The sequence below is a fragment of the Petaurus breviceps genome, unplaced genomic scaffold (assembly GCF_028583685.1).
Source record: "Petaurus breviceps papuanus isolate PSGF00001 unplaced genomic scaffold, PetGlider_PUasm1.0 179, whole genome shotgun sequence".
Classification (NCBI taxonomy): Eukaryota; Metazoa; Chordata; class Mammalia; order Diprotodontia; family Petauridae; genus Petaurus; species Petaurus breviceps.
In genome coordinates, this window is record NW_027185779.1 from 4,523,182 (window position 1) to 4,542,998 (window position 19,817).

The 19,817-nt window shown below is 36.8% G+C and overlaps 1 protein-coding gene across 8 annotated transcripts in view; it reads right to left on the minus strand.

Moving 5' to 3' along the window:
* The window catches only part of LOC138160115 (E3 ubiquitin-protein ligase NRDP1-like), a 49,929-nt gene that overhangs the window by 23,159 nt on the left and 6,953 nt on the right, over positions 1–19,817 (minus strand). For 7 of the 8 annotated variants that reach the window (XM_069086634.1, XM_069086638.1, XM_069086636.1 and 4 more), the window contains exons 2-3: positions 8,457–8,682; positions 3,440–3,579 (exon numbers count right to left, since the gene is read on the minus strand). In XM_069086634.1, coding sequence (XP_068942735.1) covers positions 3,440–3,579; positions 8,457–8,662 — 346 coding nt within the window. In that variant the 5' untranslated portion in view covers positions 8,663–8,682. Of the gene's footprint in view, positions 1–3,439; positions 3,580–8,456; positions 8,683–15,139; positions 15,341–19,817 lie in introns of all 8 variants that reach the window. The other variant, XM_069086631.1, reaches the window with a different exon arrangement.

A 19,817-nucleotide genomic window follows, 5' to 3' on the forward strand; every position in this document is an offset into this window, starting at 1 on the left:
ACAATATCAGGGCAGTTTTCCTTGATAATTTCTTGAAATATGATGTCTAAGCTCTTTTTTTGATCATGGCTTTCAGGTAGTCCAATAATTTTTAAATGATCTCTCCTGTGTCTATTTTCCAGGTCAGTGGTTTTTTCCAATGAGATATTTCATATTGTCTTCTTTTTTTTTTTTCAGTCTTTTGGTTCTGTTTTAGAATTTCTTGATTTCTCATAAAGTCATTAGCTTCCATTTGCTCCATTCTAATTTTGAAGGAATTATTTTCTTCAGTGAGCTTTTGAACCTCTTTTTCCATTTGGCCAATTCTGCTTTTTAAGACATTCTTTTCCTCATTGGCTTTTTGGATCTCTTTTGCCATTTGGGTTAGTCTACTTTTTAAGGTGTTCTTTTCTTTTTTTTTTTTTGCCTTGGAGGGCAATTGGGGTTAAGTAACTTGCCCAAGGTTACACGGCTAGTTTTTTTGTGTGGGTGTTAAGTGTCTGAGGCTGGATCCGAACCAAGGTCCTCCTGACTCCAGGGCTGGCACTTTACTCATTGAGCCACCTAGTCGCCCCTAACGTGTTATTTTCTTCATTACTTTTTTGGGTCTCCTCTAGTAAGCTGTTGACTCATTTTTCATGATTTTCTTGTATCACTCTCATTTCTCTTCCCAATTTTTCCTCTATTTCTCTTACTTGATTTTCAAAATCCTTTTTGAGCTCTTCCATGACTTGCAACCAATTCATATTTTTCTTGGAGGCTTTTGATATAGGAGCTTTGACTATATTGTCTTCTTCTGGTTGTATGTTTTGTTCTTCTTTGTCACCAAAGTAAGATTCTATAGTCTGTCTTTTTTTTTTTTAGTGCTTTTTATTCATCTTCTCAGTCAATATTTGATTTTCTAACTCTCTGTCAAGGCAGGACTCTACTTCTAGTGGGTGTGGGGGTGGGGTGGATGTATTGTCCCATGCTTCTGGGGTTTTGTATCAGCTGCTGGATCACCCACTGTCTGTGGGCCAAGAGCACCAGAAGAAGTCACTGCTGCCACCCCTGTCACCACCTCTGCCACCCTGGGGCTGAACTGTGTGTTCCTCTTTCATCCAGGTCCCACAGAGTTCCCCCACTAACTGTCCACTGTTCTTGGCATTTGTTGTTTGAGAAGTCTGGAAACTAGGGGCAGCCAGGTGGCTCAGCGAGTAAGAGCACCAGCTCCAGTGTCGGGATGACCTGGAGATTGAATCCCGGGCTCAGATACTCAGCACCACACCCAGAAATAACTGGCCATGTAACCTTGAGCAAGTTACTTAACCCCGATTGCTTAAAAAAAAGAAATAGAAGAAATGAGAAGTCTGGAAACTGCCACAGTTGCTAGGGATTTAGTCCCCTGAGGCTTGTTCAAGCCTCATCATGCCCAGCGCAGCCCACACCAAACTGTGCTCCAGTCCCCACCCAGTGCGATATACCCTTCCTTTGGGTCTTCTAGGCTGGGGGGCTGGAGATATGTTTCACTCCATCGTTTTGTGAGTTCTGCAGCTCTAGAATTTGTTTAAAGTCATTTTTTAAAGGAGGGGCTTGGAGATAACCTTAAACAAGTGCCTGCTTTTACACCACCATCTTGGCTCTGCCCCTCCAATGGTTTTATTAATAACAATAGCTAACATTTATACAGGACTTTTAACATTTGCAAAGCAGTATAAAATATTATATCATTTGATATTCATAGCAACCCTTTGAGGTAGGTAACATAATTATCCCCATTTTATAGCTGACAAAATTTATTCTATGACCCTTGCCCAAGGTTATGTAGCCACTATGTGTCTGAGGCAGGATTTGAACACTTGAAGGTTTCCTGACTCCAGGTCCAGCACTCTTATTCACTGAGCCACCTAATGCTGCATCAAATGCACAGTTAATCAATTTACAGATGACATATAGCTAGGATAGCCAGCATATTAGATGAAAGATTTATGATCCAAAAGATCTCAACAAGGCTGAAATCTGGGATCAAATTTAGTAAGATGAAATTAAATAGTTGTATAAATGTAGTCTCATATACTTGTTATTAAAAAATTACTTCACAAACATGAGATGGCAGAGCCCTACCTACACAGAAGTTCATCTGGAAAAGATCTACAGGCTTTCATGGATTATGAACCCAACAGGGGTCAACAGTGCCCTCAAAATCTGAGTGATCTTAGATTGTATTAAGAGAAGTATGGTGTGTAGTACCAGGGAAGTGATATTGTATTCTACCCTTCTCAGACTACATCTGGAGTACCATATTCAGTACTATGAAAACACATTTTAGGAAGGACTAAGTTGGAGATGAGATAAGTTAGAGATAAGTTGGAGAGCATCTGGAGAAGTGTGGACAGAACTAGAAGCAAAGAATACTTATTTGCAAAGAGGCAAATTTAGAAAAAATTAATATTGATTAGTTATTCCAAAGTGGGACAGACTATCCTTGGAAGCTGCTGGGTTCTTTCTTACCAAGTCTTCAAACGTAGGTTGGATGAACACTTTTATGGTTTGTTGTAAAAGAGATTCTTCTTAGGGTACTAGTCTCTAGTTTTCATCTCTAATGTTCTATGATAATGCTCATGAAGCAGGACACCAGTTGGGTGGTACCTGCATCCCAAGGTTAATGAATGACTAGTAATTAGTCCTTTTATTAAGGGGATTTGTTCTGTGAAGTCTGGATTCAAAGGGCCACACTTGAGGACCTAGAAGGCCACACATGGCCTTGAAGGCTGCAAGTTCCCCACCCCTGGATTAGTTGTTCCTTTGATTCTTTTCAGTGGTACTGTATAGCATTCCTGAGAATTCCTAGGTTGGACAGGGAGACAGGGGTCTCTTGAAGATGGGCTCTGGTGCAGTGATTCCACTCCTAAGTGTTATGGAGACCTAAAACATACTGGTTTTAGATGAATGGTCCTAGTTTTTAAGTAGATGACACAGTGGGGAAAAGACTGAGGATGCTTCCAGCTTTGAATCCTACTATGGATCAATAGTACATCTTGGCTTGATCTACATGTCCTATTTTTCATTTGTGTGTCCTGATGTAAGCTTTTTTAAGCATCCATTTGCTCATGTCATGAAGAGTTTTGAGATGTTAGCATTATTTGCTTTCCCATAAATAGCTTTTTAATTCCTAAGATGTTCTCATCAAACCAATCCTGATATCTATTTGAATTTTAAAAACTCATGATGCTTTCTAAGTTCCTTGAGGGCAGGTATATACCTTCTTATATACCAAGTCTCATACACCTAAGCCCTCCCAAGAGTGCTTTAACAAAAAGTACTGCATAGATTAGATAACACCAATTATTTACTGAGTAGATAGGTCATAACTCACAAGTGAATTTAGGACAAGTAGTCCTAGTCTAGTAATAAGCTGTGTAGTATTAACCTGATTTTCTAAAAAGTCATGGGATGTTAATTTTATTTGGCCCATATTTACCTGTATTTGTGCAGGATATCCAATTATATTCACACTTCCTTTTGTGTTGCTCCACTGATTCTAAAGAACAAACCATTTCACAGCCATGTTCTCCATTTCTGCAGTGAAGCTGGAGTCGATTTAGATCATTTCGCATATATCTGTAGTATATTCACATATAAATTACTACTTTGGTTCTAAATGATTTATCACTGTGAACCTAAATATATAAAGCACACATAAGTTTTAAAGTGCAGTTTGTGGTGAGCAAATGGTCATAGAATTCAACTGAACAAAAAAATATTTAGAAATACTATAATTATCAAGTATTAGGATTCTGAGTCAACCTAAAAAAATACTGAGGTGATTTTTCTTTTAGGTAAATACAAGGTTCCTTCTAGCTCTAAATCTATGATCCTAAATTTTATTTGGAAACACTATGATCACAGAATATTAATATTCTGAATTTACCCAAAATGTGGATAGTTCTTTTTTGAGGTCCTTTCCAACTCTTAATTCTGTGATTAAATAGATAAATTCTCCTGAAAATTAACTAGCAGAAACAGCATAAATAAATGATCATGATTAATGTAAAAGTTTCTGCTTCTGACCAGATGGGAATAGTCTAAAAAACCCCAACAAAGTCATCTGTGATGTGTTTTGCCTCTGTGAGATTCTGATTCTTATTTCCTTATTAAGTACTCCTGTGCTTATTGTTCACCTGACTTTTTTTTTTTCTTTTTGGAGGGGGGGAGGCAGTGTAATTGGGGTTAAGTGACTTGCCTAAGGTCACATGGCTAGTAAGTGTTTAAGTGTCTGAGGCCGGATTTGAACTCAGGCTCTCCTGACTCCAGGGCTAGTGTTCTATTTACTGTGCCACCTAGCCGCCCCTACTCCTGTGCTTATGGGAAAAAAAGATACTGAGGAGAGAGTCTAGGCGTAGACACACATGCAAAAGGAATGGAGACACAGAAACACATGTAGAGAAACATACAACCAGAGATGAGTCAAAAAGTATATAGAAACAGAGATAGAAGGGAAAAGAAAAAGATGGTACCATCTTCAACAATAGACAGCAGCATATTCAATTCCTTAATCCTCTCCTTTTCTTTTTATTAATGTATGGTTCTAAGGATATAATTTTTCCCTAAGGCATCCCTGAAATTTTGTTGGATTCCTTCATAACTGACACTGTACTTCACATAAATATTCATTATTTCTATGGTTTTTTGGACCTCCTGATTTAGGATTTCATTGTTAAGTCTCCATTTGGAGATGTGTTTTTTGTTTGCACTCCTTGAACTGATTACTGTTGTCTCTGCACAGCCCTCCTTCACTTAAATCCAACTCACCTACAAGTCATAGCAGCATCTTCCCAATGTCATGGTCCTCTTTGAGAACAAAGGACAGACAACAACAACAGTTTTTGTTAGACTATAGTCTGTGAAGGATCTTTATTTGCAATATCTCTGGGCCATGGTCAATTTTTGTAAAGGTTCATTTGGTGCTAAAAGTATATATATTCTTAAGCAATCCTATTTAGAAAATGCCTTAAGTCTCTTAGCTCTAGTTTTTCCAGCAATTTGTACAATTCTTTATTTTCCTTCTGTTGTCTTTTCTGTAGATATGTCCAAATCTGAGAGAGGGACATTAAAGTTTCCTAGTATTGCATAATATGGTCTTTGTTGTTTAATTTTTCCTTTATGAATTTAGATACTGTAGAATCTGGAGCATATATTTAATAATCATATTAATTTGCTATCAATGGTTCCTTCTAGCATAAATCTAATTTCCTTGTAATACTTTGAATTTTTTTTTTGCTTTATTTGATAGTATCATTGCAACTCTTGCTTTTTGGGATATACCTGATGCATAACAAATTTTATTCTTGCTTCTCATTTTTATTTTGTGAATGCTGGAAAGGAGTTGAAAGGAATTTTCTAACCCAAGTGTCTAATTCAAGGTATATATATTTTCCCAAAAAGGTTCAGACAACTCATATAAAGGGTGTGTGGCAACAAGAGATGAAGACTGGGAAGTGATTTGCTATTTAGTAATATGGAGGATGTGAAACTTTTTACATAGTTATAGGAAGGTAGAATTCACCTTAAAAAAAATTTTAGCTGAATTGACTGGCAATAAGGAGATGTCCCTCAGCATTACATACCTTTGATCTGGTACCATCCCTCTAATAGGGGTTTCCAGGGAAAGGGAGGTTTTGGCTAGTAGGCTAGGGAACACTGAGTTATGTCTTAGTACCAACTGAACACTCGTTTTCACAAGACAGACTTGAATTTTACAACTAGCTGATTGGGGGGGAAGGGGTATATATCATACACATACACAGAAATAGTTTTGATCTAAACTGCCTCAGTTCATGATTGTCTATGGAAAATATCGTTAATAAAGCTGGATACAATTTTGGGGGAAAAGTGCATCTTTAAAAAAGGTCCTCGTGAGTAAGCACATAAGTAGCCTTCTCCCTCTCTACTGATACATTGTATCCTAGGTTGCTAGCTCTGGATTTAGTAATTGTTATTTTTCTTAGGGAAACATGCCTAAAGAGAACTAAGAATAATTGACAATTTTGATAAAAATTTGAACTATTTTATTCCTACATCTGACGTGTATTTTGCCCTCTGTAAAGGGCAATTCCAGTACTCAAGGATAGGAAGGTGAAGGTGATTCTTGGAAGTAACTAACCACATGCTAGTGTGGTTGCCATTGGTTACCATGGAGCAGTAAGGTTTGTGATAACAAAAACACAGAAACAACCGTTGCTGAGATTTCATTTGCCACAGGATCTTCTGGCTGCTAGCATCATTAACCTACCAGATTCCCATTTCAATCCAATGAGAAGGCTTCATTCAGCTGGCAGTTACCCATAATGGTCAGGGGCGCCTTCCTATCAGAATGCTATTTTGACTCCCGAGGCTGGTTTTGTTTATAACTTCCTTGGTGGCTGGTACTTTACTTTTGCTATGGTAAGCAAATGTTTCACATTCTTCTAATCTTTGTGATTCAGGACTGCCGCTGGCCAAAGAGAAAACCTCTGTCCTCTGCTACTTCTCCCATTAGTCTCATCTCTATTTCTCCATGGTCTTTATCATTCTCTGCCCAAACTTCCTCTCTGTCCACTGGAACCCTCACTCTATTGTTAATCTAGATTTTAATAGTCCATCACCAAGAATTTACTGAATCTACCATGGGCCAGGCACTGGGGATACTTCCTAAATAGTATCCTTTTACATTATTTCCATCAATTGGTACCCAAAGAAATCTGGTTCTATACCTGAATTCTTATCATCCTGTGCTGTGCTTGTCACGTCTTCTTCATGTCTCCTAATAAACAGAGCCATACTCTATAATCCCTTCTGCTACTGTCCAGAATCTTCTCACCATTATGCCACCTGGTGTCTCTGTATAGTAGGTAGAAGCTGGCAAAATACTTTCCTCATATTAATGTTGGGAGGTAAATAGTACAAATGCCATTATTCATATTTTATAGAAGAGATGGCTCATCATCTCTTTCCCACCAAGAAAACACTAGTATTCCTCTTAGATGATGTAATGTATAGAGTACTGGGCCTAGAGTAAGGAAGACTAGAATTCAAATTGGCCTTCAACAATGACTAGCTGTGTGACCCTGGGAAAGTCACTTAATCTTTGTCTGCCTTAGTTTCCTCAATGGTAAAATGGGAATAATAATAGCACCTGCTTCCCAGAGTTGTTGCGTGAGAATTAAATAAGATAATATTCATAAAGCACTTAGCACAGTGCCTGGTACATGGTAAACACTTAACAAATGCTTGTTTCTTTCCTTCCTTCCTTGAAACTGTTTTGGGTACCCCATTCTCCTCTCTATTATCTCCTCCAGGGTGATTTTATCCACTCTCATAATATCACCTTTACACAGATGAGACCCAAACCTATATCTATTTACCTTTAATTTTTCTTTGGAAGTCTAGTTCTACATCTCCAACTGCCTTCTGAATAACTCCAGATAGTTGTTTCACTGAGACTTCAAACACAACATTTCCAAAATATAACTCATCATCTTCATCCCTTAAATCTGCCCTGCCCCCTCCACCCTGGCCTAAAGTTCCCTCTTTCCGTTGAGTGCATCTCTATCTCCCAAATCATCTACTATGTGGTTATTCTTGACTCTTCATATTTTATATGAAAGTCTTAATTATTTTCCTTCATGACATCTAGGACCTCTTCACTCACACAAACTCCTTCAGGCCCTCATTACTTTCCCCCTGATTAAGGTAACAGTTTCCTAGGTATTCTTTTCTTTTTTCCAATATACATTTGACACAGGTAGGCCCGTTACACTCTTTCTCAATATTAATATGCCAGTTCCTACCTCCATGCATTTGTACAGGCCATTCTACCTTTCCTGAAAAATGTATTTCTGACATTTCTACCTTTCAGAATGCTTATCTTCCTTTGATGGTCAATTCAGGTGCTACACTCCTCATATACTATTCCTTTCCTGATCCCACAGTTCTCTATCTCTTCAAATATTTCCAAAGTATTTTGTCAGGATCTCTCTTTTTATTTCAGATTTTGCTTATTTGTTCTCTTCTCACATTTTATCCCCTTTATCTTTTCCTGTTATTTAGCAAAGTTAACTCTTTGAAAGCAGGCACTGTATACTTTTTATGTTTGTCTCCCTTAAAGTCTCCTGGCATAGGGCTTTATGTATAGTAGGTACTTTAATGTAAATTGGTTAAATTGTAATGAGGTGGTCCATAGAAGGACCAAACTAATCATCTTGACATTTAACTGAATTTGCTTATTACACAATGTATTAAGAATCTACAGGGGCTAAATGTACTATTTTGATCTCATTCCCAGTGTTGTGGTAATAAATTATAATGACAATACAATCAGGGAAAATTACCCATACCTTTTTGTGATTTTCAGCACCATCTGAATTGACAGTTGAACAATTCATTAACAATACTCTCAATTTTACAACTGTAAAAAAACAAACATTAGCAAACTTTATTTCTATAAACTCATCAATTACCTGTAAAGAGGTCGAAGCATTGACATATTAAGTGCTTGCCTATCTTCAGGGCAGCTGCTGTGATGCACCAACCATCCATGAATGCAGGAAGCACAGAAAGCATGTTCACAAGGAGCTTGTAAAGGGTCTTTCAAAACATCCTGGCAGATGCTGCACAACAGACCTTCATTGACATATCCAACAAAACGCTCAATATCATAACCCATTTTTCTTATTATGTTTCAACCTATTAAGATAAAAACAAATCAAGTAGTAGGAAATTAATATCCCTGGCAACAATGTGCATTGATAGCATTCAAAAACAAAAGTTTTGAGTATTAATGTTTAACATTATTAAAGTACTTTTGAAGGCTAACCAAGTTTCAAAAAATATGTATCAGGTCCTCATTATATCATTTTTTCTCCTCAAGGTCTTGAGAGACAGCATAATGTTATGGACATGGTGTTAGAACGAACCATGGTTAAGTCCCAGTTCATACACTTAAACAATACATATGACTTTAAGTAAGCCATTTTTATATCTCTGAAATCCATTTTCCTCACCTGTAGAATGGGGATAATGTCAATATTGTACTAGAAATGCTAGCTTTAGCAAAAAAACAAACAAAAAAAGAAATTAAAGGAATAGGAATAGGCAACTTGGAAACAAAACTATCCTTCTTTGCAGATAATATGATGCTATACTTACAGGATTTTAGAAAATTAACTAAAAAACTAGTTGAAAAAAATTAACAACTTTAGCAAAGTTGTAGGATATAAAATAAACCCCCACACATCACCAGCATTCTATATATGACCAACAAAATTCAGCAAGAAGAGACAGAAAGAAAAAATTCCATTTAAAATAACTACAGACAATATAAAATATTTGGGAGTCTACCTGCCAAGATACCTAGGAACTATGCAAACGCAATTACAAAACATTTTTCACACAATGACAGATCTAAACATTTGGAGAAATACTAATTACTCATAGGCAGGTCAAGCAAATATAATAAAAATGACAATTCTACTTATATTAATTTATTTAGTTTCATACCAACCAAACTACTAAAAATTATTTTCTAGAGCTAAGAAAATAATAAAATTTCATTTAGAAGATTAAAAGGTCAAGAATAGCAAAAGAATAAAAAAATGTAAAGGAAGGTCAGAGCACCAGATCTCAAAACTATTTTACAGTGGCAATCATCAAAACAATCTGGTACTGGCAAAGAAATAAAGCAGTGGATCAGTGGAATATATAGTAGTATATTATACTGATACAGTATCTGCAAAGCACAATAAAACGAAGTATGCCTGTACTACTGTACAATATTCTCCTGATTCTACTCACTTCACTCTGAATCAATTCACATGAGTCTTCCCAGGTTTTTCTGAAACCATCCCCCTTGTCATTTCTTATGTTGCAATAATATTCCATCACATACCACAACTTGTTCAACCATTCCCCAACTGATGAGCATCCCTTCACTTTTCCATTTCGATAACATACTAATCTGGTGTTTGAGAAACCCAAAGATCCAAACTTTTGGGGCAAGAACTCACTATCTGACAAAAAACTTCTGGGAAAACTAAAAAGCAGTCTGGCAGAAACTAGGTATAGACTAACATCTCACATCATGTACCAAGATAAAATAAAAATGGTACACGATTCAAACATAAAGAGGGATGTCATAAACAAATTAAGGGAGTGTGGGAAATTTCATGCATCAGATTTATAGATAAGGGAAGAATTTATGACCAAACAAGAGACAGAGGATCATAGGAATTAAAATGGAGTAAAATTCTGATTATATTAAATTAAAAAGTCTTTGCAGAAACAAAACCAATGCAGCCAAGATTAGAAGGAAATTGGAGAATTTTTCTTAATAGCAAGTTTCTCTGACAAGGCCTAATTTCTTAAATACAAAGAACAGAACCAAATTCACAAAAATAAGAACCAGAGAAAAAGATCCATATGTATAAAAATATTTATAGCAGCTCTTTTTGTGGTGGCTAAGAAATGGAAATTGAGGGGATGTTCACCAACTGGGGAATGGATGAATAAATTGTGGTATGTGATGGAATACTATTTTGACATAAGAAATGACAAGGGGAATGGTTTCAGAAAAACCTGGGAAGATTATGTGAATTCAGAGTGAAGTGAGCAGAATAATGAGAATACTGTACACTGTAGTACTTTGTTTTATTGTGCTTTACTCTACTGCATTTCTTTCACAAAACGAAGATCTGTAGCAAATCTAGGTTAAGTGAGTGTAATGGTGCCATTTTTCCAACAGCATGTGCTCACATCATGTCTGTGCCACTTTTGGTAACTGTGTCACTTTTGGTAATTCTTGTAATATTTCAAACTTTTTCATGATTTTTATATCTTTTATAATGATCTATGATCAGTGATCTTTGATGCTACTATTTTAATTGTTTTGGGGCACCACAAATCGTGCCCATAAAAGATAGCACATTTAATTGATAAATGTGTGTGTTCTGACTGTCCACCAACTGATTGTTCTCCAGTCTCTCTCCCTTCTCCTTGAAACACAATAATATTGAAATTAGGCCTATTAATAACCCCACAATGGCCTCTAAGTAAAAAAAGTTCAAGTAAAAGCAAGTGTCAACTGATGTGCCAAGCTTTGTTGTTGTCTCATTTTAAGCAATTGCCACAGCCATCACAACCTGCAGCAAGCACCATCCCAATCAGTCAGCAACCTTTATCACTGAGGCAAGACCTTCCACCAGCAAAAAGACTCAGATGATGGTTAACAATTTTTTTAGTCGCATTTTAAAAATTAAATGAATACTTTTTTAAGACATAATACTATCACACACTTAATAGACTAAAGTATAGTGTAAAAATAACTTTTATATATACTGGGAAACCACAAAATTCATGTGTTCACTTTACTACAATAGTCTAGAACTGAACCTAAAGCATCTCTAAAGTATGCCTGTATCAGAATAATGATCAACCATGAAAAACTTAGGTGCTTTGATTAATACAATAATCTAAGACAATTCTGAAGGACTCGTGATGAAGAATTCTATCTACCTCCAGAGAGCAAACTGATGATATCTGAGTGGAGACTGAAGTATATAATTTTTTCACTTTCTTTTTTTTACAACATGGTTAATATGGAAATGTTTTGCATGATTTCACATGTATAATTGATATATAGGTTATCTTCTCAATGGGTGCAGGAGGAACTGGAGGGAAGGAGTGAATCTGGAACTCAAAATTAAAAGAATGCTAAAAATAAATTTTTTTAAAGAATGGGGATGTTAGTGATGCTTATACTGTAATATGTTCTTTTTAAAAATTAATTTTTAGTTTTCAACATTCATTTCCACAAGATTTTGAGTTCCAAATTTTCTCCCTATCTCTACTCTCCCCCCACCAACCCCAACATGGCATGCATTTTGATTATTCATTCCCCCATCTGCCCTCCCTTCTATCACCTCACCCCACCCTCCCTTATCTCCTTCCCCCTTACTTGTAGGGCAAGATATACCCCATTGGCTGTATATCATTTCTCAGCTGCATGTAAAAACAACTTTTAACATTTGTTTTTAAAACTTTGAGTTCCAAATTCCCTCCCTTCTTCTCTCCCCACCTACCTTCAAGGAGAAGGCAAGCAATTCAATATAGGTTATACATGTGTAGTTATATAAAACACTTCCATAATAATCATGTTGTGAAAAACTGACTATATTTCCTTCCATCTATCCCACTCCCCCCATTTATTCCATTTTCTCCTTTGACCCTGTCCCTTTTCAAAAGTGCTTCTGACTACCCCCCCCCCCCAACTGTCCCTCCTGCTATCCACCCCCCCCCCCAATCTTTTCCTTTTCCCCCCTACTCTACTTTCCTGTAGGGTAAGATACTCATTTGAGTGTATATGTTTGCAATATGTTATCAAGAATTATGTGAACTTTAAAAAGTTATAAAAATAAACTGTAATTATTATCAAGGCTAATGCTTTCTAAATTAAACTTTCTGTAATAATGGCCTTTTTAGTCCTTATTCTTCTTGACGTGACACAGTTCATCACTGTCTTCCAAGATACGTCCTCTGAGGTTTTCATGATGCTACTCTCTTTTTAATTTCTTCTGTCTGATTGCTCCTTCTCAGTCTCCTTTTTCATAATCTTTTCTATGGGTATTCCCCAAGGTTCTGTCTTGGGCCCTCTTCTCTTTGCCCTCTAAATTGACTTACTTGGTGACTTCATTAGCTCTAGTGGGTTAAACTATCATCTCAACTCTATTGATTGCTACATCTAATAACCAATCTCTCCTTAGCTCCAGACTCACATCAGCAATTGCCTCTTAGACATCTAGAATTGTGTGTTCTTCAGAGCTCTCAGTCAACATGTTCAAAACAAAACTTTCTTCTAAAACCCTCCTCTTCTTATATTTCCCATTATTGTAAAAGGTACTACCATCTTCCCAGTCACTGAGGCTCACAATCTCAGTGTCATATTCAACTCTTCACTTATACTTATCCCATATATACAATTTGTTGTCAAATCTGTTTGTTTTTACCTTCACATCTCATAGAGATTCTATTCTCCCTACTCATACAGCTAGCACCCTTGCAAGAGCCTTCTGATTCTATTTCCTTTAGAATCAAATATAAATTACTGTGTTTAAATTTTTTAAAATTATTATTTTTTTGCTTTTTTGGAGGGGGAAGGCAGGGCAATTGGGGTTAAGTGACTTGCCCAAGGTCACATGGCTAGTGTTAAGTGTCTGAGGTCGGATTTGAATTCAGATCCTCCTGACTCTAGGGCTGGTGCTCTATTCACTGCACCACCTAGCCGCTCCTGTGCTTAGATTTTAAATCCCTTCACAAGCTAGCCCTGAACTACCTTTCCAAATTTATATTATTCCCTTTCTTGTACTCTATGATCTAGCCAAACTGACCTTGCTGTTCCTCAGTCACCACAATTCATTTCCTGTCTTTGTACTTTTGCACTGGCTGTTCCTCATGCCTGTTTTACTTTAGCACTACTTCTTAAAACACTTGTTACTTTGGAACATTTTCAAGCTGACACCTTCTACAACAAAATTTTGCCTACTCCCCAGCTGCCAGTGGTCTCTTCCAAAAATGTTTACCTTGTATTTGTTTTATATATCCTTATTTGCAAATATACTATCTCCCTTGTTAGAAAGAATGCAAGCTGTCTTTGCATCCCTAATGCATGGCATGCAGTAGGTGCTTAATAAATGCTTATTTACTGATGCCAGTACTGTGCTGCTGCTATCTTATGGCTGCAAACCATGGAAAACTAGAGTCTCTATAAAACAAAAGTTGTTATCCAGAGGGTCTGGAGAGGGGTATGGTTGGATTTATTAGGTTTTTTTTTTTTTTTGCAAATGGGAACTGAAGGAGAACTAGGGAAAAGAAATTCAGAGAAATTAATAATTGAAAAACAAGATGAGTTTGTTAACTTGGTAAGAATAAAGTCTAACCAACGGAAAGCTGTCATTGTGTGGTCTACTAGTATTCTTTTGATACCTAGAAAAATCAAGGAAGGAGGTGGCTAGGTGGCACAGTGAACTGAGTACCAGCACTGGAATCAGAAGGACCTGAGTTCAAATTCAGCCTCAGACACTTAACACTTACTAGCCGTGTGACCTTGGGCAAGTCACTTAACCCCAACTGTCCTGCTCTGCCCCCTCCAAAAAGAAAAAAAAAGAAATAAAAAAGAAAAATCAAGTAAGGCTCCCAGAAATATCTGACCTTCTATTCTGAACTTATGGGAGAATATAGACAAGAGATCCACAAGGTGGGGGCAGTATGGACAAGTTACCAGCTATATCAAAGCGAAGGTACTTCTATGATCCTTGAGATCATGGATCTACTTGAGTAGAATATTCAGCATCTGAGTTTCCTCATCCATAAAGTGCAGGTGTTGGATCAGATGACCCTTAATATGATTCTGTGAAATAATGACTTAAAATAAGCTGTTGGGTTTATCCTTATCTCATGTATGACCAGGACCTTAAAAGTACCTGGAGTCTGCTTACCAGAGAATGGTGCATTTTCAACAGGTTTCATCTCTTTTGTGTCCCTTGGTATAAAGTTGTAAAACCCTTAATATCTTTGGCTCTCTAGATTCAGTCTATAATCTTAACCATTTTTATTTCACTGATCCCTTTGGTAGAAGGTGAAGCCTACAAGCTGTTTCTCAGACTATTTTTAAATATATGAAATACATAGAATTATGAAGGAAAGTGCATTTAATTGAAAATTGTAATGGGGAACGACTTTCCTGGAAAAAAAAAAAGAGAGAAGCCTGAACATATTTGTAAGATGCACAAAGAGACAGTGTATGTGGCATCTTCTCTAGGCTATTCTCCCAACTTACAATCAAAACTAGGAATCCCCTGGGGGGGGGGGGTTTACCAGTCTTAGTAAACTGTGGTTAAGTACTCATAAAAGTATAACTCACAAGCCCCCAAAATGCATATACTTTGAGTACTTAGAAGACATAATTAGCCCAAAGTAATGACATTTACTGAAATATTAATAAGAACAGTAGTTACAAAACCTCTTCCCCATAAAACTGGGGCACATTCTCAAAGAGAGGTGGGAAGGGTGGATATCTGTTAGCATTTACAAGTAGAGAAGCATATATGTCGAGAATATGTGACCAAGACAACTCAGACTTTCAGCCCTATACCTTTTCTCTTTTCAGGATGTCCTCATGCATTACTCCTGGGCACACTGTCTCTACTGGGCAAGCCCCTTGATGGGTTCTCTGGGTGTGCCACTCTATAGCTGGTTTCTCTGAAGGCAGTCTGCTGGGCACAGCATCTCTCACTGGCATGACTGATTCTTCTGTCAGTTAATCTAGCTGCTGTATAATTCTATGAAGTTAATCCTAAAGAAGCATAAAAACTTATTTTCACCTCTTTTATAATGGTTCACCAAAGTCTGAAGGAGATTAGCAAGGGCATGAGCAAGCTATTGCCAGTAGTTCCAAGTAGGTCGTAACAATTGCCAGTAGTTCCAAGTAGGTCGTAACAAAGACAATCATGTCATCCTCTGAGACTGGAACAAAGATGTGATGAAACTTTAGGAGAGGTAAGATTTGTAATAGCAACTGTGTGCAGTGTGATGTATTCATTTGAGATAAATGAAGGAACTGGTGAAGTCCCAAATGAAATTAGATTTCCTGAGATAACCTGATTATTCAGTTTAACAAATATTTATTGGGCCTTTACTGGGTGAAATATACTGTGTAAGAACCTTGTGTATACCAAGATAAAGGAAGCTGGAGCAAAATCACTAGATTTTTGAGTCAGAAAAACTGAGCTTAATTTTCTGTCTCTGTTGCTTATTAAAACTGTGAGTATTGGTGGGATACTTCATTTTTCTGCATTTAAAATCCTTTATAAAATTAAGATGATACTATCTATAGTCCTTATCTCATGGGGTGGTTGTGAGGGTTGAATGATATAAATAATCTTATAAACCTCAAAGCACTATATTACTATGAATCAATATACCTATTAATGTATCTATAATTACTATTTCTTTGATATCTATGTGTCTGGGTCTAGGAAAACTGCCAGCTGTCTGGGCAAATATAAGAATTGGCCTTTAGACAAGAGGTGAACACTGTAGTATTAGTAGTTATGGTATATATAAAGTAATGGGCTTAGAGTAGGGGAGAGCCTGAGTTTAAATTCAGATTGAAACAACATGTGTGAACATATGCAAGTCATTTAATCTTTCTAAGACTCAATCTTCTCATATGTAAAAAAGCACACATCCTATAAAACAGAATGATACCTGCAGCAGTTACTTCAGTGTTATTATGAGGCTCAAATGACATAATGTATAGAAAGTCCCTTTCAAGGGCGGCCAGGTGGCTCAGCGAGTAAGAGCACCAGCTCCAGTGTTGGGATGACTTGGATCAAATCCGGGTTCAGATACTCAGCACCACACCCAGAAATAGCTGGCCGTGTAACCTTGAGCAAGTTACTTAACCCCGATTGCTTTAAAAAAAAAAATCAAGTGCCCTTCAAATTTTAAAGCACTATATATATAACTTATTTTTAAGATATGGCAGGGGGTTCAACACCTAAGAATGCTAAAGGATAAGATCCTAATATTTCAAGCATAGCAACAACCACTAACATCTAAATGGGAATTAACTCCCTGAATCCTTTGAGATACTTCATAGCAGTCTGAGTATAGTAGTTCCTTTCTTTTCTGTCAAGTCTCAAAGTATGTCTTTACATTCATGAACAAGTACAGTTATAATGTTCCCTGGTTCAGCCTCCACAATTGTAGGGCACCCCCTTCCCAGTTCAAGCACTATAATACTGGGTCCAGATCCTGAGTTTTAATTCATTGGGTAACTTTCAGTTTAAGTTAGAATGGGTGGGCCGAGAAACTGAAAAACTATATTGTCTACTGGTTTCTGACTTCTTAACACGCAGATGTGCCCACTCCAGTGAGGCAATCTATAACTGCTTCTTCTTGTTAGCTGAATACAGTGAATGGATAAGGGAGTTGTAGGGAAACAGAAAATGATTCAGCCTGCATCCTAGAATCTGATACCCACATTTTAAACCCCCATTTATTATGAAGAATAATGGAATAGAAGGACCTCATCTCCCTGATAGGGGACCAGGACCCCTAAGAACAAAGGATGCTTAAATGGAAGAAAAGAAAGGCCATTTTACAAACACAGAGTGACTAAAATGGCAGCCTTGTTCTTTTCTCTAGGAGGAGCTTTCCAGACCCTATAAGAACCACAAGTCAGGCAGAAAAAAAAAACTAACAGTGTGGCTGAATAAACTGGAGAAACAACAAGCTGTTTAGACTCCCATTATGGTAACCTAAGTTGACTTGTAATCAGGTTTTCTTGTATGGCATAACAATATCCCATTGGTCCAGTTAAATGTCACAAAACCCTGTTTCTTTGCTATGTAACCAAAACCCTACCTGGCTCTAGAGCTATATAACAAATGCCATTTCCTGAAGAAGCTAAAGTACTTCCAGAGAGTAGCTTTTTTTACATGCTAATAAATCTTTTCTCTTCACCTTGCTCCTTAGTGTCTTTGACCAACAGTCTGCACTGGCAGGTAAGATTTTATGTTCTCCAAAATGCCAGGCTGAGAAATTATGCAGCACTTGCAGAGAGACAAAGAATGGAAAGCCACTGAGTCAGCTGGGAATGGCTGGAGTAGTCCTGGCCTAAAAAGTCAAGGGCATCATCATCCTGGGGAGAAGCAAATGGAGTCATTTCACCCTTTCTCTGTTAGAAATATTAAGAAGGCATTTAAAAAATTATGCTTAAGACTACTTAAAAAAAAAAGGGAAATGTGGAAAAGGAACAGAACAAAAGTTAAGGTTCTTGGAAAATGGATTTAGGGTGGTGACCAGACTTTGAAAGGGAAATAATCATAACTAGCATTTTAAGGTTTACCAAAATGCTTTACATGTATTATCTCATTTGATCCAAACATAACCCTGTGAAGTTGGTGCTACTATTATTTTCATTTTGCCCATAAGATAATTGAGTCTGGGAGAGGTCAAGTGACTTACCCAGGTTATGTTGCTAATTATGTGTCTGAGGAGAGAGATTTGAACTGATGTCTTCCTGACTACAATCCAGGTCTCTTCCACTCTATATAAACTAAGGTCCTTTCAGTTTGGTTAACATTGCCTCTCCCCTTGCCTTGTGGGATTGGGGTAATGATCAGACTCAGAGAAGTCTGATTATTTTAGTTAACAAAGATATCTTTTGAGTTTACTTCTGATTAGGCAGAGAAAAGAATCCTTAAAGGGAGTAGTTAAGAATAGTAAGGAATGATTTTAGAAAAATGGTTCTGAAAGGATATACCAAAAAATTAAGCAGCTATTGTTCTGTTTTATAAAGCAAAATGCTACCTGAACTTCTTAATTGTGTTTTTTTTCTTACCATGCTGTGGAATTTCCTTGCTAAATACCAAACTTTGAAAATGGCTTGAAAGAAGGAGATTTTAAGTCATGGAATAACTGGGCATGTTTGGACTTCTCTTTAAGCAGAAAATCCTGTTAAATAATGTAAATTAAAAATTATTTCTGGCAGGATTGTGCCTAAAATGCAAAGTACATAATTTTCTTCTCTACTCCCAACTACAAGAGAATGATTAAGGTGATTCTAGGATACCTTTATGGCAGTAAAGGAAATTCTCTCAATTACTCCCCAGGAGGAGAAGGAAAGGGAAGGAAAATGTAGAAAGAAGGCATCAAGATCCTACTAGGCTGGGTTAAAATGTTAGTAAGATTCCTTAAGAAGGGGTCAAAAAGATGGATCCAATACTTCAAAATTTTTAAAAGTTCAAAGACTAAGTTAAGGATAGCATTTCTTGGTATCCTCAGATATATGAGAGAGTCACTGTTTAAATATCACAGGACATCGTTATAGTTGCCCAGACAGGCATCAGTGATAAAGGCTAGGTGCAGTGGATGGGCAACAAACTGCACGCCTGTGTAAACTTTACTGTGTGCAAATTTTATTAACTGTTTGATTTCATAAATGTTTATTATTATCATGGTACAGAATTTAAAGTCTACATTTTAGTACACTTTATAACTTGCGAAAAGGTATTATTTTTGTATCTGCCTTTGTTATTTGGGCTGTGAAGTGGGTGGGAGAGGAGTAAATTTGCATTATGTTAAAAATCACTTTAAGTAGAGGTCTGTAGGACAGTCCACTTAAAATGAGAACTTGTATATAATAACAAATACTTAGAACGACAGATGAATCCACAAAGCAGTCCCTAACATCAAATGATTTCATCAACCTCTGTATGTAGTCTCATCTTATCCCTTCATTATCAGTAGAATCAAAGATACCTGAGGTGTGCTTAGATCCTTTACCATTGATTCTCAGAATCCCTCACTTACTCTCTAAAACTAAATTTATGTTCCCTCTTAAGGAAAGTCTTTTCTGATACCTCTAGTTACTATAGCTTCCTCTGTCCTCAAATTTTCATTTATATGTTCATATGCAGTTTACATGTTATGGTAGGATGTGAGAGAATAGGGACTGATTTTGATTTGTCTTTGAATCCCCAATAGCTTAATTAAGCTTGCTGAATTGGTGTATTTGTAGAAGGCTTAGTATAAAACCCACATATCCTTAACAGCATCAGGCTACCCAGAATATATAATTTGGATAGAGCCTGTATCTTAGATCATAGTTATATGTGTAAGGTTTCATTTTTCTGAAAAATATTAAGATCTGGAACTATGGAAGGCAGTCAGGTGAAAGCATGTTTATCTGTATCTTCTTTTGGTATGCGTATTAGAAGATAGAGAAGGGAAACAGAATTTACCAGGTATATGATGGTTGTTTT